Source organism: Natator depressus, chromosome 7 (genome assembly GCF_965152275.1).
Source record: "Natator depressus isolate rNatDep1 chromosome 7, rNatDep2.hap1, whole genome shotgun sequence".
Lineage (NCBI taxonomy): Eukaryota > Metazoa > Chordata > Testudines > Cheloniidae > Natator > Natator depressus.
Window position 1 is genome coordinate 32,340,372 of NC_134240.1, and position 14,146 is coordinate 32,354,517.

The 14,146-nt window shown below is 50.4% G+C and overlaps 1 protein-coding gene across 33 annotated transcripts in view; it reads right to left on the bottom strand.

Moving 5' to 3' along the window:
• Positions 1-1,282: 1,282 nt before the first annotated feature.
• The window catches only part of NRXN2 (neurexin 2), a 253,023-nt gene continuing 240,159 nt past the window's right edge, over positions 1,283-14,146 (bottom strand). For 21 of the 33 annotated variants that reach the window (XM_074957997.1, XM_074957988.1, XM_074957993.1 and 18 more), the window contains one exon: positions 1,283-4,709. In XM_074957997.1, the coding sequence (XP_074814098.1) occupies positions 3,814-4,709 (896 nt within the window). In that variant the 3' untranslated portion in view covers positions 1,283-3,813. The remainder of the gene's footprint in view (positions 4,710-14,146) is intronic. The other 12 variants (XM_074958007.1, XM_074958006.1, XM_074958013.1 and 9 more) reach the window with 1 other exon arrangement.

Below are 14,146 nucleotides of genomic sequence, written 5' to 3' on the forward strand. Positions count from 1 at the left end.
TTTCCCTCCCATCCTTTGTCTCATTAGACTGAGCTCCTTGGGGCAGGGCCCAGCACAGTGGGGACCTGGTCTCAGTGCCTATGTGGCAGAGTAGGGCCTTCATCTCAGTCTGGGAGGTTTGTGCAGCGCCCAGCACAATGGGAACACGGCCGCTCATGGTTGAGGGATCTGTGCAGTGCCTGGCGCAATGGGGTCCCTGATCTTGATTGGGGTCTGTGCAGCACCTGGCACAAGTGGGCCCCTGATCTTCCTCAGTAGTGGGGGTGTTGTGCAGTGCCTGGCATGACTAGGGCCCTGATCTTGGTTGGAGTCAGTGCTGCACCTGTGTGACAGGAGCCCTGATCTCGGCCCAACACCAAGCCTGACACGGCCCCACTCTTTGTTGGATGCTACTGCAATATAACCCATAATAGACAAGGTACAAAGCAATGGAGAAACAGGCCCTCAGTCAATCCCTTAACCATCTCTTGGCCCGGTCTGCCCACACAAAATGAGGACTAGAACTACAGAGTTGTACGAAGTATAGAATCAACTGTATTCCCCTTTGTGGTAATGTACATGGGTTGAAAGGTTTTTTTTGACTTCATCATAATTGGTAACACTTTACAGTAACATTGAAGAGTACAGGAAGTTTACAGGGTAAATATGCAGAACCACAGAGTATTTCCCCCAAAACAATCAGGAAGGGGTTTCTGTTCGTTAAAAAAACCAAACCAGAACTGATACAAAAAGAATGAATTAAAAATTTATTTCCTCCCCACCTGGAATGCTGCAAAGGAAAAAGATTGGGAATTCTCTTGTTAAAATAAACCAATCTCTCTCTCAATATTTTAAAAAGAGGATATTCGTCAGTGTCATATTTTTAAAATAGAGTTTGCAATCTTCATTTCTCCGCCCGAGCCCCTCCCCCAAACAAAAATAAAGTATTAATAATGTACAAATTAATTTACAGTTGATAATGTTCATTACACTCCTAGAGAAACGGCCAGAAATCCCCCTCCTTCACCCTGCAGACAGTTCCATTAAGTGGCAACGTTTGGAATGAAGGAAACTCCAATAATAATCTGCATCTTTAAAAAAAAAATGTTGTTTTTTTGGTAAGAGAAAAATACAGAACTCGAGCTCATGCAATGGTCCAAGATGCTGAGAGATGCCCACCAAATTTCACGTTGGCTAACATTCTCCAAAGCACTTAAGGGCTTTAGGAGCCTAAATTTCATTTTCCAAAAGTGTAGGAGCCTAAATACCCTGGAAACTTTGCAAAATGTGATGCCTTTTCTTAAAAAAAAATACCTCAAAGCCTGAAAAGTAATATGAAATGATTTCAGTTCACAGCTTACAATGGCAGATATATCACGCTCTCTCCATCTCGCTGCTAGCCCCTTTTGGCATTTTAGCTTTGAAGGCGAGGGGAGTTTGCAATAACTTTGCCAGGCTTGAGAAATTGAACTGCCTATTTCACCTACATCCTATCACTCTGAAAGAAAGAATTCCGACCCAAATCCCTCGCCTCCTGACACCCTTCCCAGCGATGGGCTTGATCCTGGTAGGGCTGGAGTTCTCCAACCCCAATCCAGCACAGCTCCCTTGCTTTATTCATGATACGGCCCCAGAGAAAAGGGGTTTACTGCTACATCTAGCAGATGGACAGTGAGATCTGATGGCTAGGAGTTGGCGCCAATAAGATGCATGTTTTTAACGGAGAAGATGAGGAATGAAATTTTAGAGCCATTCCCTGAGGGATGTAGAGGATTCTTCATCCCTTGAGGGCTTTCTATCATCCAATAGATATGGTTTAATTGGCACGCAAGTCATGGGCTGGGTGCAGGAACCTCTGGACAAATTCTGCCATGTCTCCCTTCCAATCTGTGACTCTTTCCCTACTGGCTTTGACCGGATGACCCCCGTGCTTTGAGCTAGGCAGGTGCTGAAGTGCGTTGCTGCATCGGAACCAGCTGGAAAGCACCCGACAGAGCAAGGCCCCATGGCACTGACCTGTCTGGAAGCAGTGGGCGGGCCCTGTCGGCCAATTTGCACACAGAAGGATGGGCTGGAGTCTTGCAGAAACATGATCAAAGATGGGAGTTGGTCTCCAGCGGCTGTGCCCAGAGATCATCGAGGAATCCTACCTGTAACGTGCCACACACCTCGGCGGGGAGAAATTTTTTGTCTCTAGTTCCTTTTCAAACATCCTTCCAAACCCTCTTTGATTCTTCTGTGTTAAACTGTCCACACATATACCTTATATAATATATATATTTTTATATATATATATTTTATATATATATATAGAGCTCTCTTTATATATAGTCATTTGAAAAGCCTTTCCAATTCTCCCAGTGAGGGGAGAAGGTGCGGGTGAAGGAAATAGTCCAACGCCTCCACCCCCCACTTCATTTGCAAATTCCCATCAACAGCTGCTTACCCCCCTGTTCTGGATACCTTGAAAGAACAATACAATTTAAGGACATGCTCTGAGAAGACACTTAAAGGATGATCACAATAGCACCTTGGCATGGAGAAAACGGGATGGGAGTGGAGGAGCACGGGGGAAAAGGAATTATGCCATCAATCCCCTAGAAAACAGAACAGAAACATTGTATATTTTCCCATCTCCCCCACCCCCACATATCCCGAGCGGGTACCCCCAAACCAGTGTCAGCTCCCGTCGCTGTTGTTTCACAAAAACCAACACCATCCCAACTCTAACCCTTTTGAGAGTAGCACCCCCTTTTGTTACTACAGAGCAGAGAGCCGAATAGCCGATCAGTTCCATAGTTGGACAAGATCCATGTTAACTGCTTTATTTACCACCATCGTTATTAATGGATTCATTTTTATTTTCCCGAGAGTTCGTGACTTTGTTTGTTTCGGTTCAGTTTACTCCACACATTTCCAAGACTCTGACACATTAACAAAGAGAGAGAGAAAAATCAGTTATAATTAAAGAACCCCCCCCTTTATTGTTTTAATAATTCCGAGAGAGACCGATTTTTCGTCCCCAAAATCTTTGCCCAGCCAAGTTTTCTGGATCCAGCTGTATCCTGCTCCGCATTGGAATTTTGTCGATAGTTATGAGAGAAAAATCAAATCTTTTGTATCCCAATTGGATTAGTCTGTTTCCAAACAGGGCATGGGAGAGGGGTCTAAAAGGGGTGGGGAGATGTACCCCAAAGTTTCATCTGGATGAGGAGGCATCTAACCTTCTGGAATAACAAAGGGGGGAATCAGCTGTCACCTATATATATATATTTATATATATATATATAAAGGCAAAATCCTGGCTCAGCTTTATCTAGGGAGCTCCGAAGCCTTCATCAATCCATCTACCCCACCCCCAGATCTTCGTTTTCTGTTCGCTCTCCGAGTGGTCGGTTATTTCCGGTGCCAACCTCTAACCATGGCGTGTGTGATTTGATCGCCCCCTGCTGTGTTCTTTCCCCCCACTTCGTTTGCTAAAAGGAAAACAAATTAAACAAACCCCCAAGATCTGAAGGAATCCGGGGTGGGGGAGGAGGGGAAGCGAGCATGATTTTGATTTTGGGGTGGTTGTTATTAATTTTTGAGGATGAACTGAAAATTTAAAAAAGGGGGAAATGAACAAACTGAAACCAGTGCAGGGTGGGGGTGGGGGGCAGGATCCACTGGTTGCCTCTGTGATGCAGAAGGAGGAGAAAGGAAAGCTGGGAGGTTTCGTTGGTCTCTTGTATCCAAAGGTTGGCATGATTTGAGCGGTCTCACCCTGCAATCGTCTCTCTCGCGCGCTCGCCACCAGAGGGACAGGAGGGAGGCGGGGCCGGGGGGGGCGGAGACTCACACATAATACTCCTTGTCCTTGTTTTTCTTGCTCTTGCTGGGGGTTTTGGTGGCAGAGGTGGGTTTCTCCTTCACCACCGTGCCGTTGCTCTGTGCCGAGTTGCTGATGTAGTTCCGGCTCTGATCCACCTGGTAAGAGCCTTCGTCCCGGTTTCGGTACTTGTACATGGCATAGAGGAGGATGAGGATGCACAGGGCGGCCGCCGCCACAATGCCGACCACCATCCCCGTGGTGCTGCTAGATTCGCGGATCACCTCGACGGCCCCTGGGGGACCCCTCTCCCCCGAGCCGGTGGGGTTAGCTGTGGGTAGATTGTGGAAATTGGGGGAAGACGTTATACCGGGGTACTTATGCCTGTTACGGTTGTCGAGTTCAAAAGAGGTGGGCAGAGGGGGGTACTGGTCTGGGTGGGACTTGGGGGCCTCGCGATTGTTCATTTTGCCGGCGGGGATGTTACGGACCAGATCGGGAGAGGCAGTGGAGGTCAGGAGCTCAGGGATTGAGGATGAAGCCGGCACTCCTGTCCTAATGTTGGGCCTGAAGCCTTGGGACTTTTTAGATGCTCCATCTGGCCTGGCCAGCAGGGTCCTATCTGTGACCAAGGGGAATGTGGTGTAAAAATCTTCGTCATCAGTAGGGGGCAGGCTGGAGTCGAAGACCTCGCCCGAGGCGTAACCGGAAGCCTCAATGCCCTCTTCGCAATCGCTGTCCTCTTGGTCGGCTAAGCATGGGGGTTTTTGATTGGCGGAAGGGGCTAGGGTGTCTCTGGTGGTCTCTATTACGGTTAGGAAGGGGCCAAAGGTAGGAGGCGGGGGTATGAATGGAGACCGGGTGGCAATTGGTGGGGTGTCTAAGGAATCTTCGGTAATTATGGGCAATACTAATTCACCTCCTAGAACAGAGAGAAATAAAGGGGGAAGAGAAACAGAAAAGGAGAGATGGGTTAATACGAACCGGAGGAAAAACTGCCACATTTGGATACAAGAAACTGAATCAAACTGATTAACTGAATTTAAAACTAGACTCGTTCCCCAATCTCTGGCTGCTTTTTAAACGAATCTTTACGACTGTTTTTCGTTTTAAACTGTAGCTTTTTACAACAAAATCTAGAGAAATCATAAATTTAAAGAAAAAGAATTAAAAAAAAGAAATTAGTCATTTAATGCAAAAAAATTAAACAGATTTTCAAACAGCAGAATTAAGTAATAATAAAAGAAAAAACCTAATTGCAAACTGCTTTTCACATTTCTTTTTATTCCCCTCTTTTTCTCTTTCATTTCATTTTTTCCCTTTTCTTTTCGTTTTAAAAATAAGAGAGCAAACCACAGAATTCAATCAACTTACATCAACAAATTGGCCATGTGATTTTAGCATGAAGAAAAAAAATTACAAAAAAGAAAACTAGGTAAGAATGTTTTTTTGGAGAAAAACAACTTTTTTTCTTTCTTTTTTTTTAAAACATCTCTTTTCTCTACCACTTGCCTTTTCAATTATCTCTCTAGAGTCAATTCTATGTTTCTTTCTTTCTCTCTTTCCATCTAGATGTATTTCTCTTTCTATCTATACTCTTTCTTTCTAGACTCATTTGTGTCTATATTCTTTGATCTTTCTTTCTAACTAGATTTGTTCCTTTTTCTAGATTAATTTATCTGTAGTCTTTCTGTTTAGATACATTTTCTTTCCTCTCTCTCTCTGTATTCTTTTATCTATCTTCTTTCTTTTTATCTAGAGTCATTTCTGTTTCTATCTATACTATTTCTACATTAATTCCTGTGTCTGTCTATATTCTTTTTTCTGTCTAGCTGGATTAATGTCTCTTTCCTTCTAGATTCATCTATAGTTTTTCTCTCTAGACATATTTACTTTTTTACTTTCAATCTATCTAGATTAATTTTTCTTTCTACATCCATTTCCTTCTTTTCACCTATATAGATTCATTTCTGTTTCGTTCTATATTAATTTATCTACCTTTTTCTTTATTAATTTTCTTTCTAGATTCATTAATCTATGGTCTTTCCATCTAGATGCATTTTCCTTCTTACTTTCATTCTTTCTTTCTAAATTAATTTCTCTTTCTGTCTACCTATCTAGATTCATTTTTCTTTCTTTTTCTGCATATTTTAAAATCTTTCCCTCCCCCCCACCCAGACACACTTTTCAACTCTGTCTGTCTGCATTTTCCATTCCCACCTCCCACCTCTCCCCCCCCCACTTTTTTTTTACATCTGGCAATCAAAGTTGATGTTGAAATGACAAGGACACTGCACACATTATTTTGGTCCTTTGACTGTAAATTTGGCGGGTGTGTGTTGGGAAAATACACGTTTAAAAAACATACGTAACTATATTTTCAGTAGCTGTTTTGACAGATCTATGGGCTCTGTGCCTATTAGAACTGGAAAGAAAGCAGACAGAGGGACAGATGCCTAGCCCCACTGACATCAACAGGAATAGAACCCAGGAATCCTGACTGCCAGTTCCATCTGCTTTACCTGTTAGACCCCACTCTCCTCTCAGAGCTGGGGATAAAACCCAGCAGTCCTGACTCCTATGCAGTTACAGCCCATTGCACCAGCTGAGGATGAGGACCCCAGGAGTTTGGCAGACCATTCCCAGTATGTGCCATTCCCATCAGCTGGTTCCCAGTTTCCTCACCAGCTTCTCAGTGGACAGTGCCAAAGCCATGGGCTCCCTAGCTACACCAATCTTCCTGGCTGTAACAGGGTTAGAACTCCCAACTCTGCTGCCCCTAAGCTGCCCACCAACCGGAGCTAAACGAGTTAACTGTGCGGGGCTCTGTCACACAGAGCTGTGACTCTGATTCCTCCCAGGAGAGGGCAGTGGCACCCTCTTCCCTGCCACTTCATTACAGCCCAGGCTGTAGTAGCGGTGCTGTGTCTGTGCAGCGATTGGGGCTGCCTGCCAAGATAGAATCCAGGGGCGCCGGGGATCCCAAGGCCAAGCCTCTACAGGCTGTCCCAAGGGGTGAGGCTATTAGTACCTATGCAGTGGGCAGTGTTCCCTCTAATTTTTCCCACACATGTGTGGAATGAATTTTATTATGTGCACATCACCTTCATATTGGTGCACATAACAAAATTAATGTGGTGGGGAGGGGCTGAGGGGTTCAGAGTGTGGGAGGGGGCTCAGGGCAGGGGCAGAGGGTTGGAGTGCGGGGGGCTGAGAACTCCAGCTGGGGGTGCGGGCTCTGGGGTGGGGCCAGGGATGAGGGGTTTGGGATGCAGGCTGCCCCCGGGCTACAACAGGGAGAGAGGACTCCCCCCAGCTCTCTCTTCCCACAGCAACACCTGGGCTGAGGGAGAGAGGTTTCTCTCACAGGCCAAGGCAGGTCCAGCCAGGGCTGGGTTGGGTCAGGCAAGGGGTGCCTCCCCCCAGCTGTGGCAGGTCCGGGGCTGGGTTGCGGCTGGGGGCCTCTCCCAGGCCATGGCAGGTCTGGGTTGGGGTTGAATTGGGTCCAAAAAAGGGGTGCCTCTCCCCACCATGGAAGGACTGGGTTGGGGCCTCCCCCGGTCGCAGCAAGTCTGGGGCTGGGCTGGGTCAGGGATGGGGGAGGGGTGCTTCTCCCCACCACGGCAGGTCTGGGGCTGCGCTGGGGCTGAGCGTCGCGCGGCTGCTTACAGGGAACTTAGGCAGTGAGCTCATAAACCTGCATATGTGGTCACACCACCAGTGGGAGCTGTGATGGGGTGGGGAGTGCATGAGAATGCATGCAACAGAGTCACTACCCTCCATGGTTTCCAGACCAAAATCTCTGCTCCAGCTATGCTTACAGGGAAGGCGCCAACGTGGAAGGGAAAAGAGTTACACAACAGCTTGAAGCAAGTGGTTTAGTGCTCTGGGAGTCAGGACTCCTGGGTTCTTTTCCTGGATCTGGATGGGAAGTTGAGTCTGATGGCTAGAGCAGGGGGGCTGGGAGCCAGGACTCCTGGGTTCTAGCCCTGGCTTGGGAGGGTAGTGGTTAGATCAGGGGTAGGTAGGTGTCAGGAGCCCTGAGGGCTGCGGCCTGTTTCTCTGTTGCTTTACCAGCGAGTCACCTCACTCAGCCGCCCCATCATTTGCAATATCAGAGATCAAACAAGACCACTCCGCAAAGGAGCGTATGGGGTGGAATTAGCTACGTGCAGTGCTTTGAGCTCCCACAGCTCATGCGCCAGGTGGTGTGGAATATGAGGGTGACCCTCCTTTACAAGGCTGCGGTAGGTATTTAAACGATGTGTGTGTTCTCAGTGCCCCCTCCTGCGGGGGGGAGGGACAGTGTAAGCAAATCACTGCTTAGCCACAGCCCTCAGTCAAGCCTGGGACTCAGAGCTGTGACCTGACATGGGGTCTCAAGGGGAAGAGGATGTTGGCGACTGAGTGAGTTTATGAAGGAAGCTCACAAGAGATCAGCTTAGTCAAGCTGCAGGGTGGCATGAGATCTGGCTCCAGGTACCCAATAGGTGCAAAAGACACTGGGTGGGGGGAGAATGGCTTGGAGGGAAATTAGCGGCTATGGGATGAACAGGAGCAAAGGATAAAACTTGGAGGGGGATAAACTGTAGGAGACAATCCTGGCCACTGGTGGTGGAGGGAATAGACTGCAGGTGCCAATCTTGGCTGGTTGAAAACACACTGATGGAAAGGACAGCTCCAGAGGCAGGGAGTGGAGTCCATAACTATCAAGTGTCAGGGAGTTCCGCAGGCTAACGATGGAGTGTACAAATGGAGTCACTTGACATGTGTGGCCTGGAATTTCACTGGGGGTTCCTGAATGGTGAGTGAAGGTGAATAGCAGATCCCAGCTGCCTGTCTAGATCAAGCCCATCCTTTTAGACCCCTCTAGCATATCCCCCTCTCCTTCATCTCCTTGCTGAGCTAAACACCCTGATCTTGCCAGCCTCCTCTGCTTCCAAGTATTGAATTGTTTTCATTGCCCTGTGATTTCTGTCAAGCTGGGGCCATCTCATAGATTTACACAATGGCATGAGACTATTCTGCTGTATAACATTCTCTCTGCTTCTGCACACACACTCCTGGCCTATTCTGCACTGGTTGAGTGCTGCTGTGCACTGAGCAGAGGTTACAAGTGAGCTGCTAGACGGCACTGTGCTGCTGGGAGTGGGGTGGGGACTCAGTAGGAGGCGCTCTCTCCCCAAGGTCAGTACTAACCCTAATGTGTCACTAGGGGGTGCTGTGCTTCAAGCAGTGGTGCACGTTAGCCATAAGGATAGTCAGCTGCATCTCAGCACTGGGTGGATCCCTGTATAAATGGGCCCTCATTACCCCACCCCAGAGGCAGCTGCATCGCCACACTGGCTGAGGGATCCCTATAGCTCATCTAGCTCAGAGTCGCATACATTAGCTCAAAATTATCATTAAAAGCATTCATTGTCAGCTGAGGAAAACAGAGTCAGGGCTTCATTATGGTTTGAAAGGCAGCAGTAAATAACAGGGAAGGAAAAGCTTCTCCCTCCAATTGCACACGCCAACGCCAAAGTCTCCAATGGTTGACAGAGACTCCACCCCCCCTCCTGGACAGATCAGAAATGGAAACTGCCACCCCACTCCCTAGGCCCACACGCTTTGGGGAGCGACCGTAGCCCTGTCACTGGGCTGGAAAGATCTGGCCAGACCCTTTATTACAAGCCTTGCTCGATTGTTGGTATGATAGGTTGTAATGGTATTCTGGGCTGGCTGTGCCCATCAGTCTGACCTGGGGCAGGGAGGCAGAAGATACTGGGCTGGCTGGGCCCATCGGTCTGACCTGGGGCAGGGAGGCAGAGGATACTGGACTGGCTGGGCCCATGGGTCTGACCTGGGGTGGCGGGGGGAATACTGGGCTGGCGGGGGCTATGGTCTGGCCCGGGGTGGCAGGGAGACAGGGGATACTGTATCACCCAGTCCCGGGGTACCAGTCCATGTGCTGAGTTGCCTTGGTTGGGGATGGGCTGGTTTGTGCTGGTGGCTGAGTGCAAAGGATTCCAGGCTGACATGGCAAAGCCTGGCCCAGTAGCTGGGGCTGCAGAGTTGGGGGCTGGGGGCAGCAGCCAACCCCTTCCCTCACAGAGTACTCCATCAGCTCCCTGAGAGCCATCGCCAGGGGTTCAGGAGCCATCAGTTGGGCCCAGAACACCAGGAGAGTTTTTCAAGGTTCTCTCCTGTTTGGTGGTCTTTCTTTTGATTCCAGAGCCCCAGCCCGCCCTGGGGCACAGTCACTGCATGACAACACTGGCCCCTGCTGCAGAAGCGCATGGGCTGCAGCTCCTGGCTTCTCCCTGTATCCCGACATTGCATTTGCTGATGCAGGGTCCCAGCTCCCTCTGCTCTGCCCTGCCCCCATTGCACCTGTGCTCTCCTGCAGCTCCAGGCTCAGGGGCTCTTCACCTGCCCTCACCCAAGCCAGGACCAGTAGGGGGGGCAGAAAGACAAGGAAGGGGCAGGCCAGCCCATTGTTTGCAGGAGAGGATGAGGGAACGAGCAGGGGCAGGTCAGTACATTGTTTGCAGGTGAGGAGGGGGAAGAGGGAGTGGGCCAGCCCATTGTCTGGGGGAGAGGAGGAGGGAAAGGGAGCAGGGCAGCCCATTGTCTACAGGAGAGAGGGGGGAAGAAAGGAAAGGAAAGGAAGAGGGAGCAAAGGTCCCCCTGCCCCCGCTCTCCTGCTGGTGATAGCTCACCTTACCTGATCACTCTCGTTACAGTGTGTATGGTAACACCCATTGTTTCATGTTCTCTGTGTATATAAAATCTCCCCACTATATTTTCCACTGAATGCATCCGATGAAGTGAGCTGTAGCTCACCAAGGCTTATGCTCAAATAAGTTTGTTCGTCTCTAAGGTGCCACAAGTACTCCTGTTCTTTTTACAGATACAGACTAACACGGCTGCTACTCTGAAACCTGTCAAGCTGCTAGGCTCTCTCTACCTCCCCCTCCTCTGCTGAGAGTGGGGGGAGAAGAGCTCAGCCTGTCTCCTGCTGCAGTCCTGATTAGTGGCTCTCCCCCACCCAGAAGTGGGTAGGGATTCCTGGGTGGATGGGCACATTGGTCTGATCCTGCCCCCCTGCTCTAACTGCTCAGAACTCTGGGTCCCACTGGTGTCTCTGTCACTCTGTGTCATGGCCTTGGGAGCAGGGAAGGGGAGGGGAGCACACACCCCAAAGCCACAGGGGGACAGGGACTGCAGCTGACCAAAACCCAGTCCCCTTACTGCCTTCCCGATATTAATTAAAAGCCTGCAAGAAGGTGTGTGTATGTTTTTAATGAGCAGCCTCTATCTGCTTGCTGAGCCCCTCCGTTGGGCCTTTCATTTTCTCCTGTCTCTTCTCCTCTGGTTTTTATTGTGATGCTTTTGGAAACATTTGGCAAGCACTGCACAAAGGAGCCACGCTACCTTTGATCACGGAGAAGAAGAGAGAAATAACATAACCGTGGCGCCGTCGGCATGGGAGGAGAAGAAAGGATGCACCAGCAATTACTCAACTCAGAAGGGAGGGCCACCATACAGGGGGGAGCAGCTAATTAGTCCCTTGTTTTATTGGGGAGCTGAGCAGTAGTAGTCTGGGTGTCCACACTGAAATTAGGGCTAGGTCCAATGTAGTCTAATGTTGGACTAGGAACCAGGACTCCGGCCTGGGTTATATCCCAGCTCTGGGAGGGGAGTGAGGTCTAGTGGGTTAGAGCAGGGGCTGGGACTCCTGGGTTCCTTCCTATTCCCAGCTCTGCTACTGATCTGGGGTACATTCCTTCCCCTCTTGATGCCTCTGTTTCCCCTCCCACCCTTGTCTAGTCAGATTGAGCTCCTGGGGGCATGGACTGTCTCTCCCTTTGAGCCTGTGCAGCACCTGGGCTGATGAGGATCTGATCTCAGTTGTAATCTCTAGGCACTACTGCATAATTAAGAAGAGGTTGATTTGCACCATCTGGGGCTCTGCTCCTGAAGTTCCTTGGTAGCGGGTCCTTGGGAGGTTTGTCCATGTCATGCCTCCAGTCACAAAACCTAAGAGGGTGAGCACCCCCTACAGCTCCTGCTGAAAAAGGGGCCCTCCTACAGGGATGCATGTATGGACTCACACTTGTGAGCAGTGTGGGCACGGCATGTGCACACGCACACTGAACTTGGTGCCCTAACAGCACAGATGTGTGCTAGCCAAATTACAGATCTGTGTGAACTTGGAGGCAAGACTAGAGGGGGAACCCAGAGGGGCACTAATCCCACAGAGGAGTGTGCAGCGTATCAGTGGCTTGCAGGTAGACACCAGGCAATGTAGATCTGCAAAAGCCCATTGCATAGACACGTAATTGCAAGCCAGTTATACAGCTGGGTATGGTACCATTTGCAATCGGGGGGGAGGGCACTGACAGCTGAAATACAGAGGGAGCTGGGCAAAGAGTGAAAGGAAACGAGTTTTATCACAGAAATATCCCCTCAGTATTTGTTACTTGACTGCTATAGAGCAGCAGCAGCGCCTAGTGAATAGAGCACTGGCTGGGAGGCAGGATTCCTGGGTTCTATTCCCCCTCTGCCATTGCCCTTGTGGTGGTCCCTTCCCCTTGGTGCCTCTGCTTCGTCTCCCTCCCTTCATCTATTCAGCCTGTGAGCTCTTCATGCAGAGACTCTCTCTCACGGGGGTGTGTCCCACTCCTGGCACAATGGGGACCTCCATGGTCAGAGCCTCTCGCTGCTGCTGTGATGTACACAAGCCTTGGTTACAGCCATGCATGAGCACAGCGGCAGGATTGAAGGGTACAGATGTGCCTTCTGCAGCTCCAGCTGTATGGGGGTGCACTGTAAATGCACAGAGGAATGCAGCTGGGTTTCATGCCCTTCCAGCTGTGCGAAATGATGCATTGAAAATCGGCAGCACTGGGATATTGTTACAGGGGCGTGAGTCTCCAGCGACTGTAGTGGGGATTGAAGGTGAGCCGTGCTTCTGAAAACTAGGCCATGGGCCAGAACCTTAGCTGGGGTAAGTCAGTAGCTACACTGACTCCAGTGAGTGCACCCTGCTGCATGGCCCATCTAGTGTCATGCTGGGGTCAGCACTGACTAAGAGGGGAGAGCGCCCCCTGCTGAGTCCCCACTCTGCTCCCTTCAGCACCACACCCCCTAACATCAGGCTGGGATCAGATCTGACTCCAACGTGAAAGCATCCCCTGCTGAACTCCCTACAACCTCTGGCCAGAGAGGGCTAGATGCCCGTGTGCAACCAACATCTCCCACCCAATGCCCATGTAATGCCTGCCTGGTGCAGCTCTGAATGCCATCTAACTGGCCCCCTGGCTAGCAGAGAGACGGAATGGGGGACGGGCAGGGGGAGGCATGCTGGCTGGGGTGGGGCCCTCTGTGGCTGGGTGCAGGGGGAAGATCTCCCTGCTGCTGCCCTGGCTCTGGGAAATCTCACACACAACGGGGAGGTCGACTCATCCCTGGCACAGGAGATAAACATGCACCGAAGGGTCCTGGCGCTCCCCAGACAATAAAGAATGGAGCTAATGAACCAGGCCCAGTGCAGCACCAGGCGCTCCCTGCACTGCCAGGCTCATAAATCCCCCCTTGCTTCCCATCAGGGAGGAAAATTTCATGCCCTACCAGGGCCTGGGTGATGTGGAACAGGGAGTGCGGTGGAGCGGAGGGGGTTAAGAGCAATAACAGGTGTGGATGTTGGGCGGGTGGAGGGGGGGTGGTCAATGAGAGCATGGGATCTACACCCACCAGCCCATGCTGCAATTTCCATTCCATTTAGAGAGGACACAAAGCCACATCAATCTGTGGCTGGGTGTGTTTCTGCAGGGACGGCGGGGTTCTGCCTGCAGCCAATGCAGTGTCTCCCATGGATGTGGCTCTCTGCTCTGCTCACTCTCTGCCTGGATTTATGTCTCTTTCCTCACCCCTCCCCTCCCCTCTCCCCCCCACACTCTCGTTCTATGCCTCTGGCCATAACAACTCTGGCTGTGATCTTGTCAGATCTTAGCACTTGACCACAGAGGGGACTGGCGCAAAAGAACAAACCTGTGCGAGACAGCGGCTCCCCCTGGCTAAGCTGGGTCGTTACGCTGGTAGGGAGAGTGACAGAACAAACCCAAGGGGCTGGGAAGCTCACCCTGCAGTCAGTGCAGACCCCAGTGTGGAGTGGAGGGCTCAATAGGGGGCACTCTTGCCCTGGATCTGGAATTGAAGCCAGGTCTCCCTAGTCACCTGAGCGACTAAACCGTCCTTCCTCTCCCCCTCACCACTCCAGATCAGACCAACGGGCACATCCAGCCCAGTATCCTCCCCACTCCCCATTGGATCAGACCAATGAGCCGCTCTTGCCTGGTATCACCCGATGTC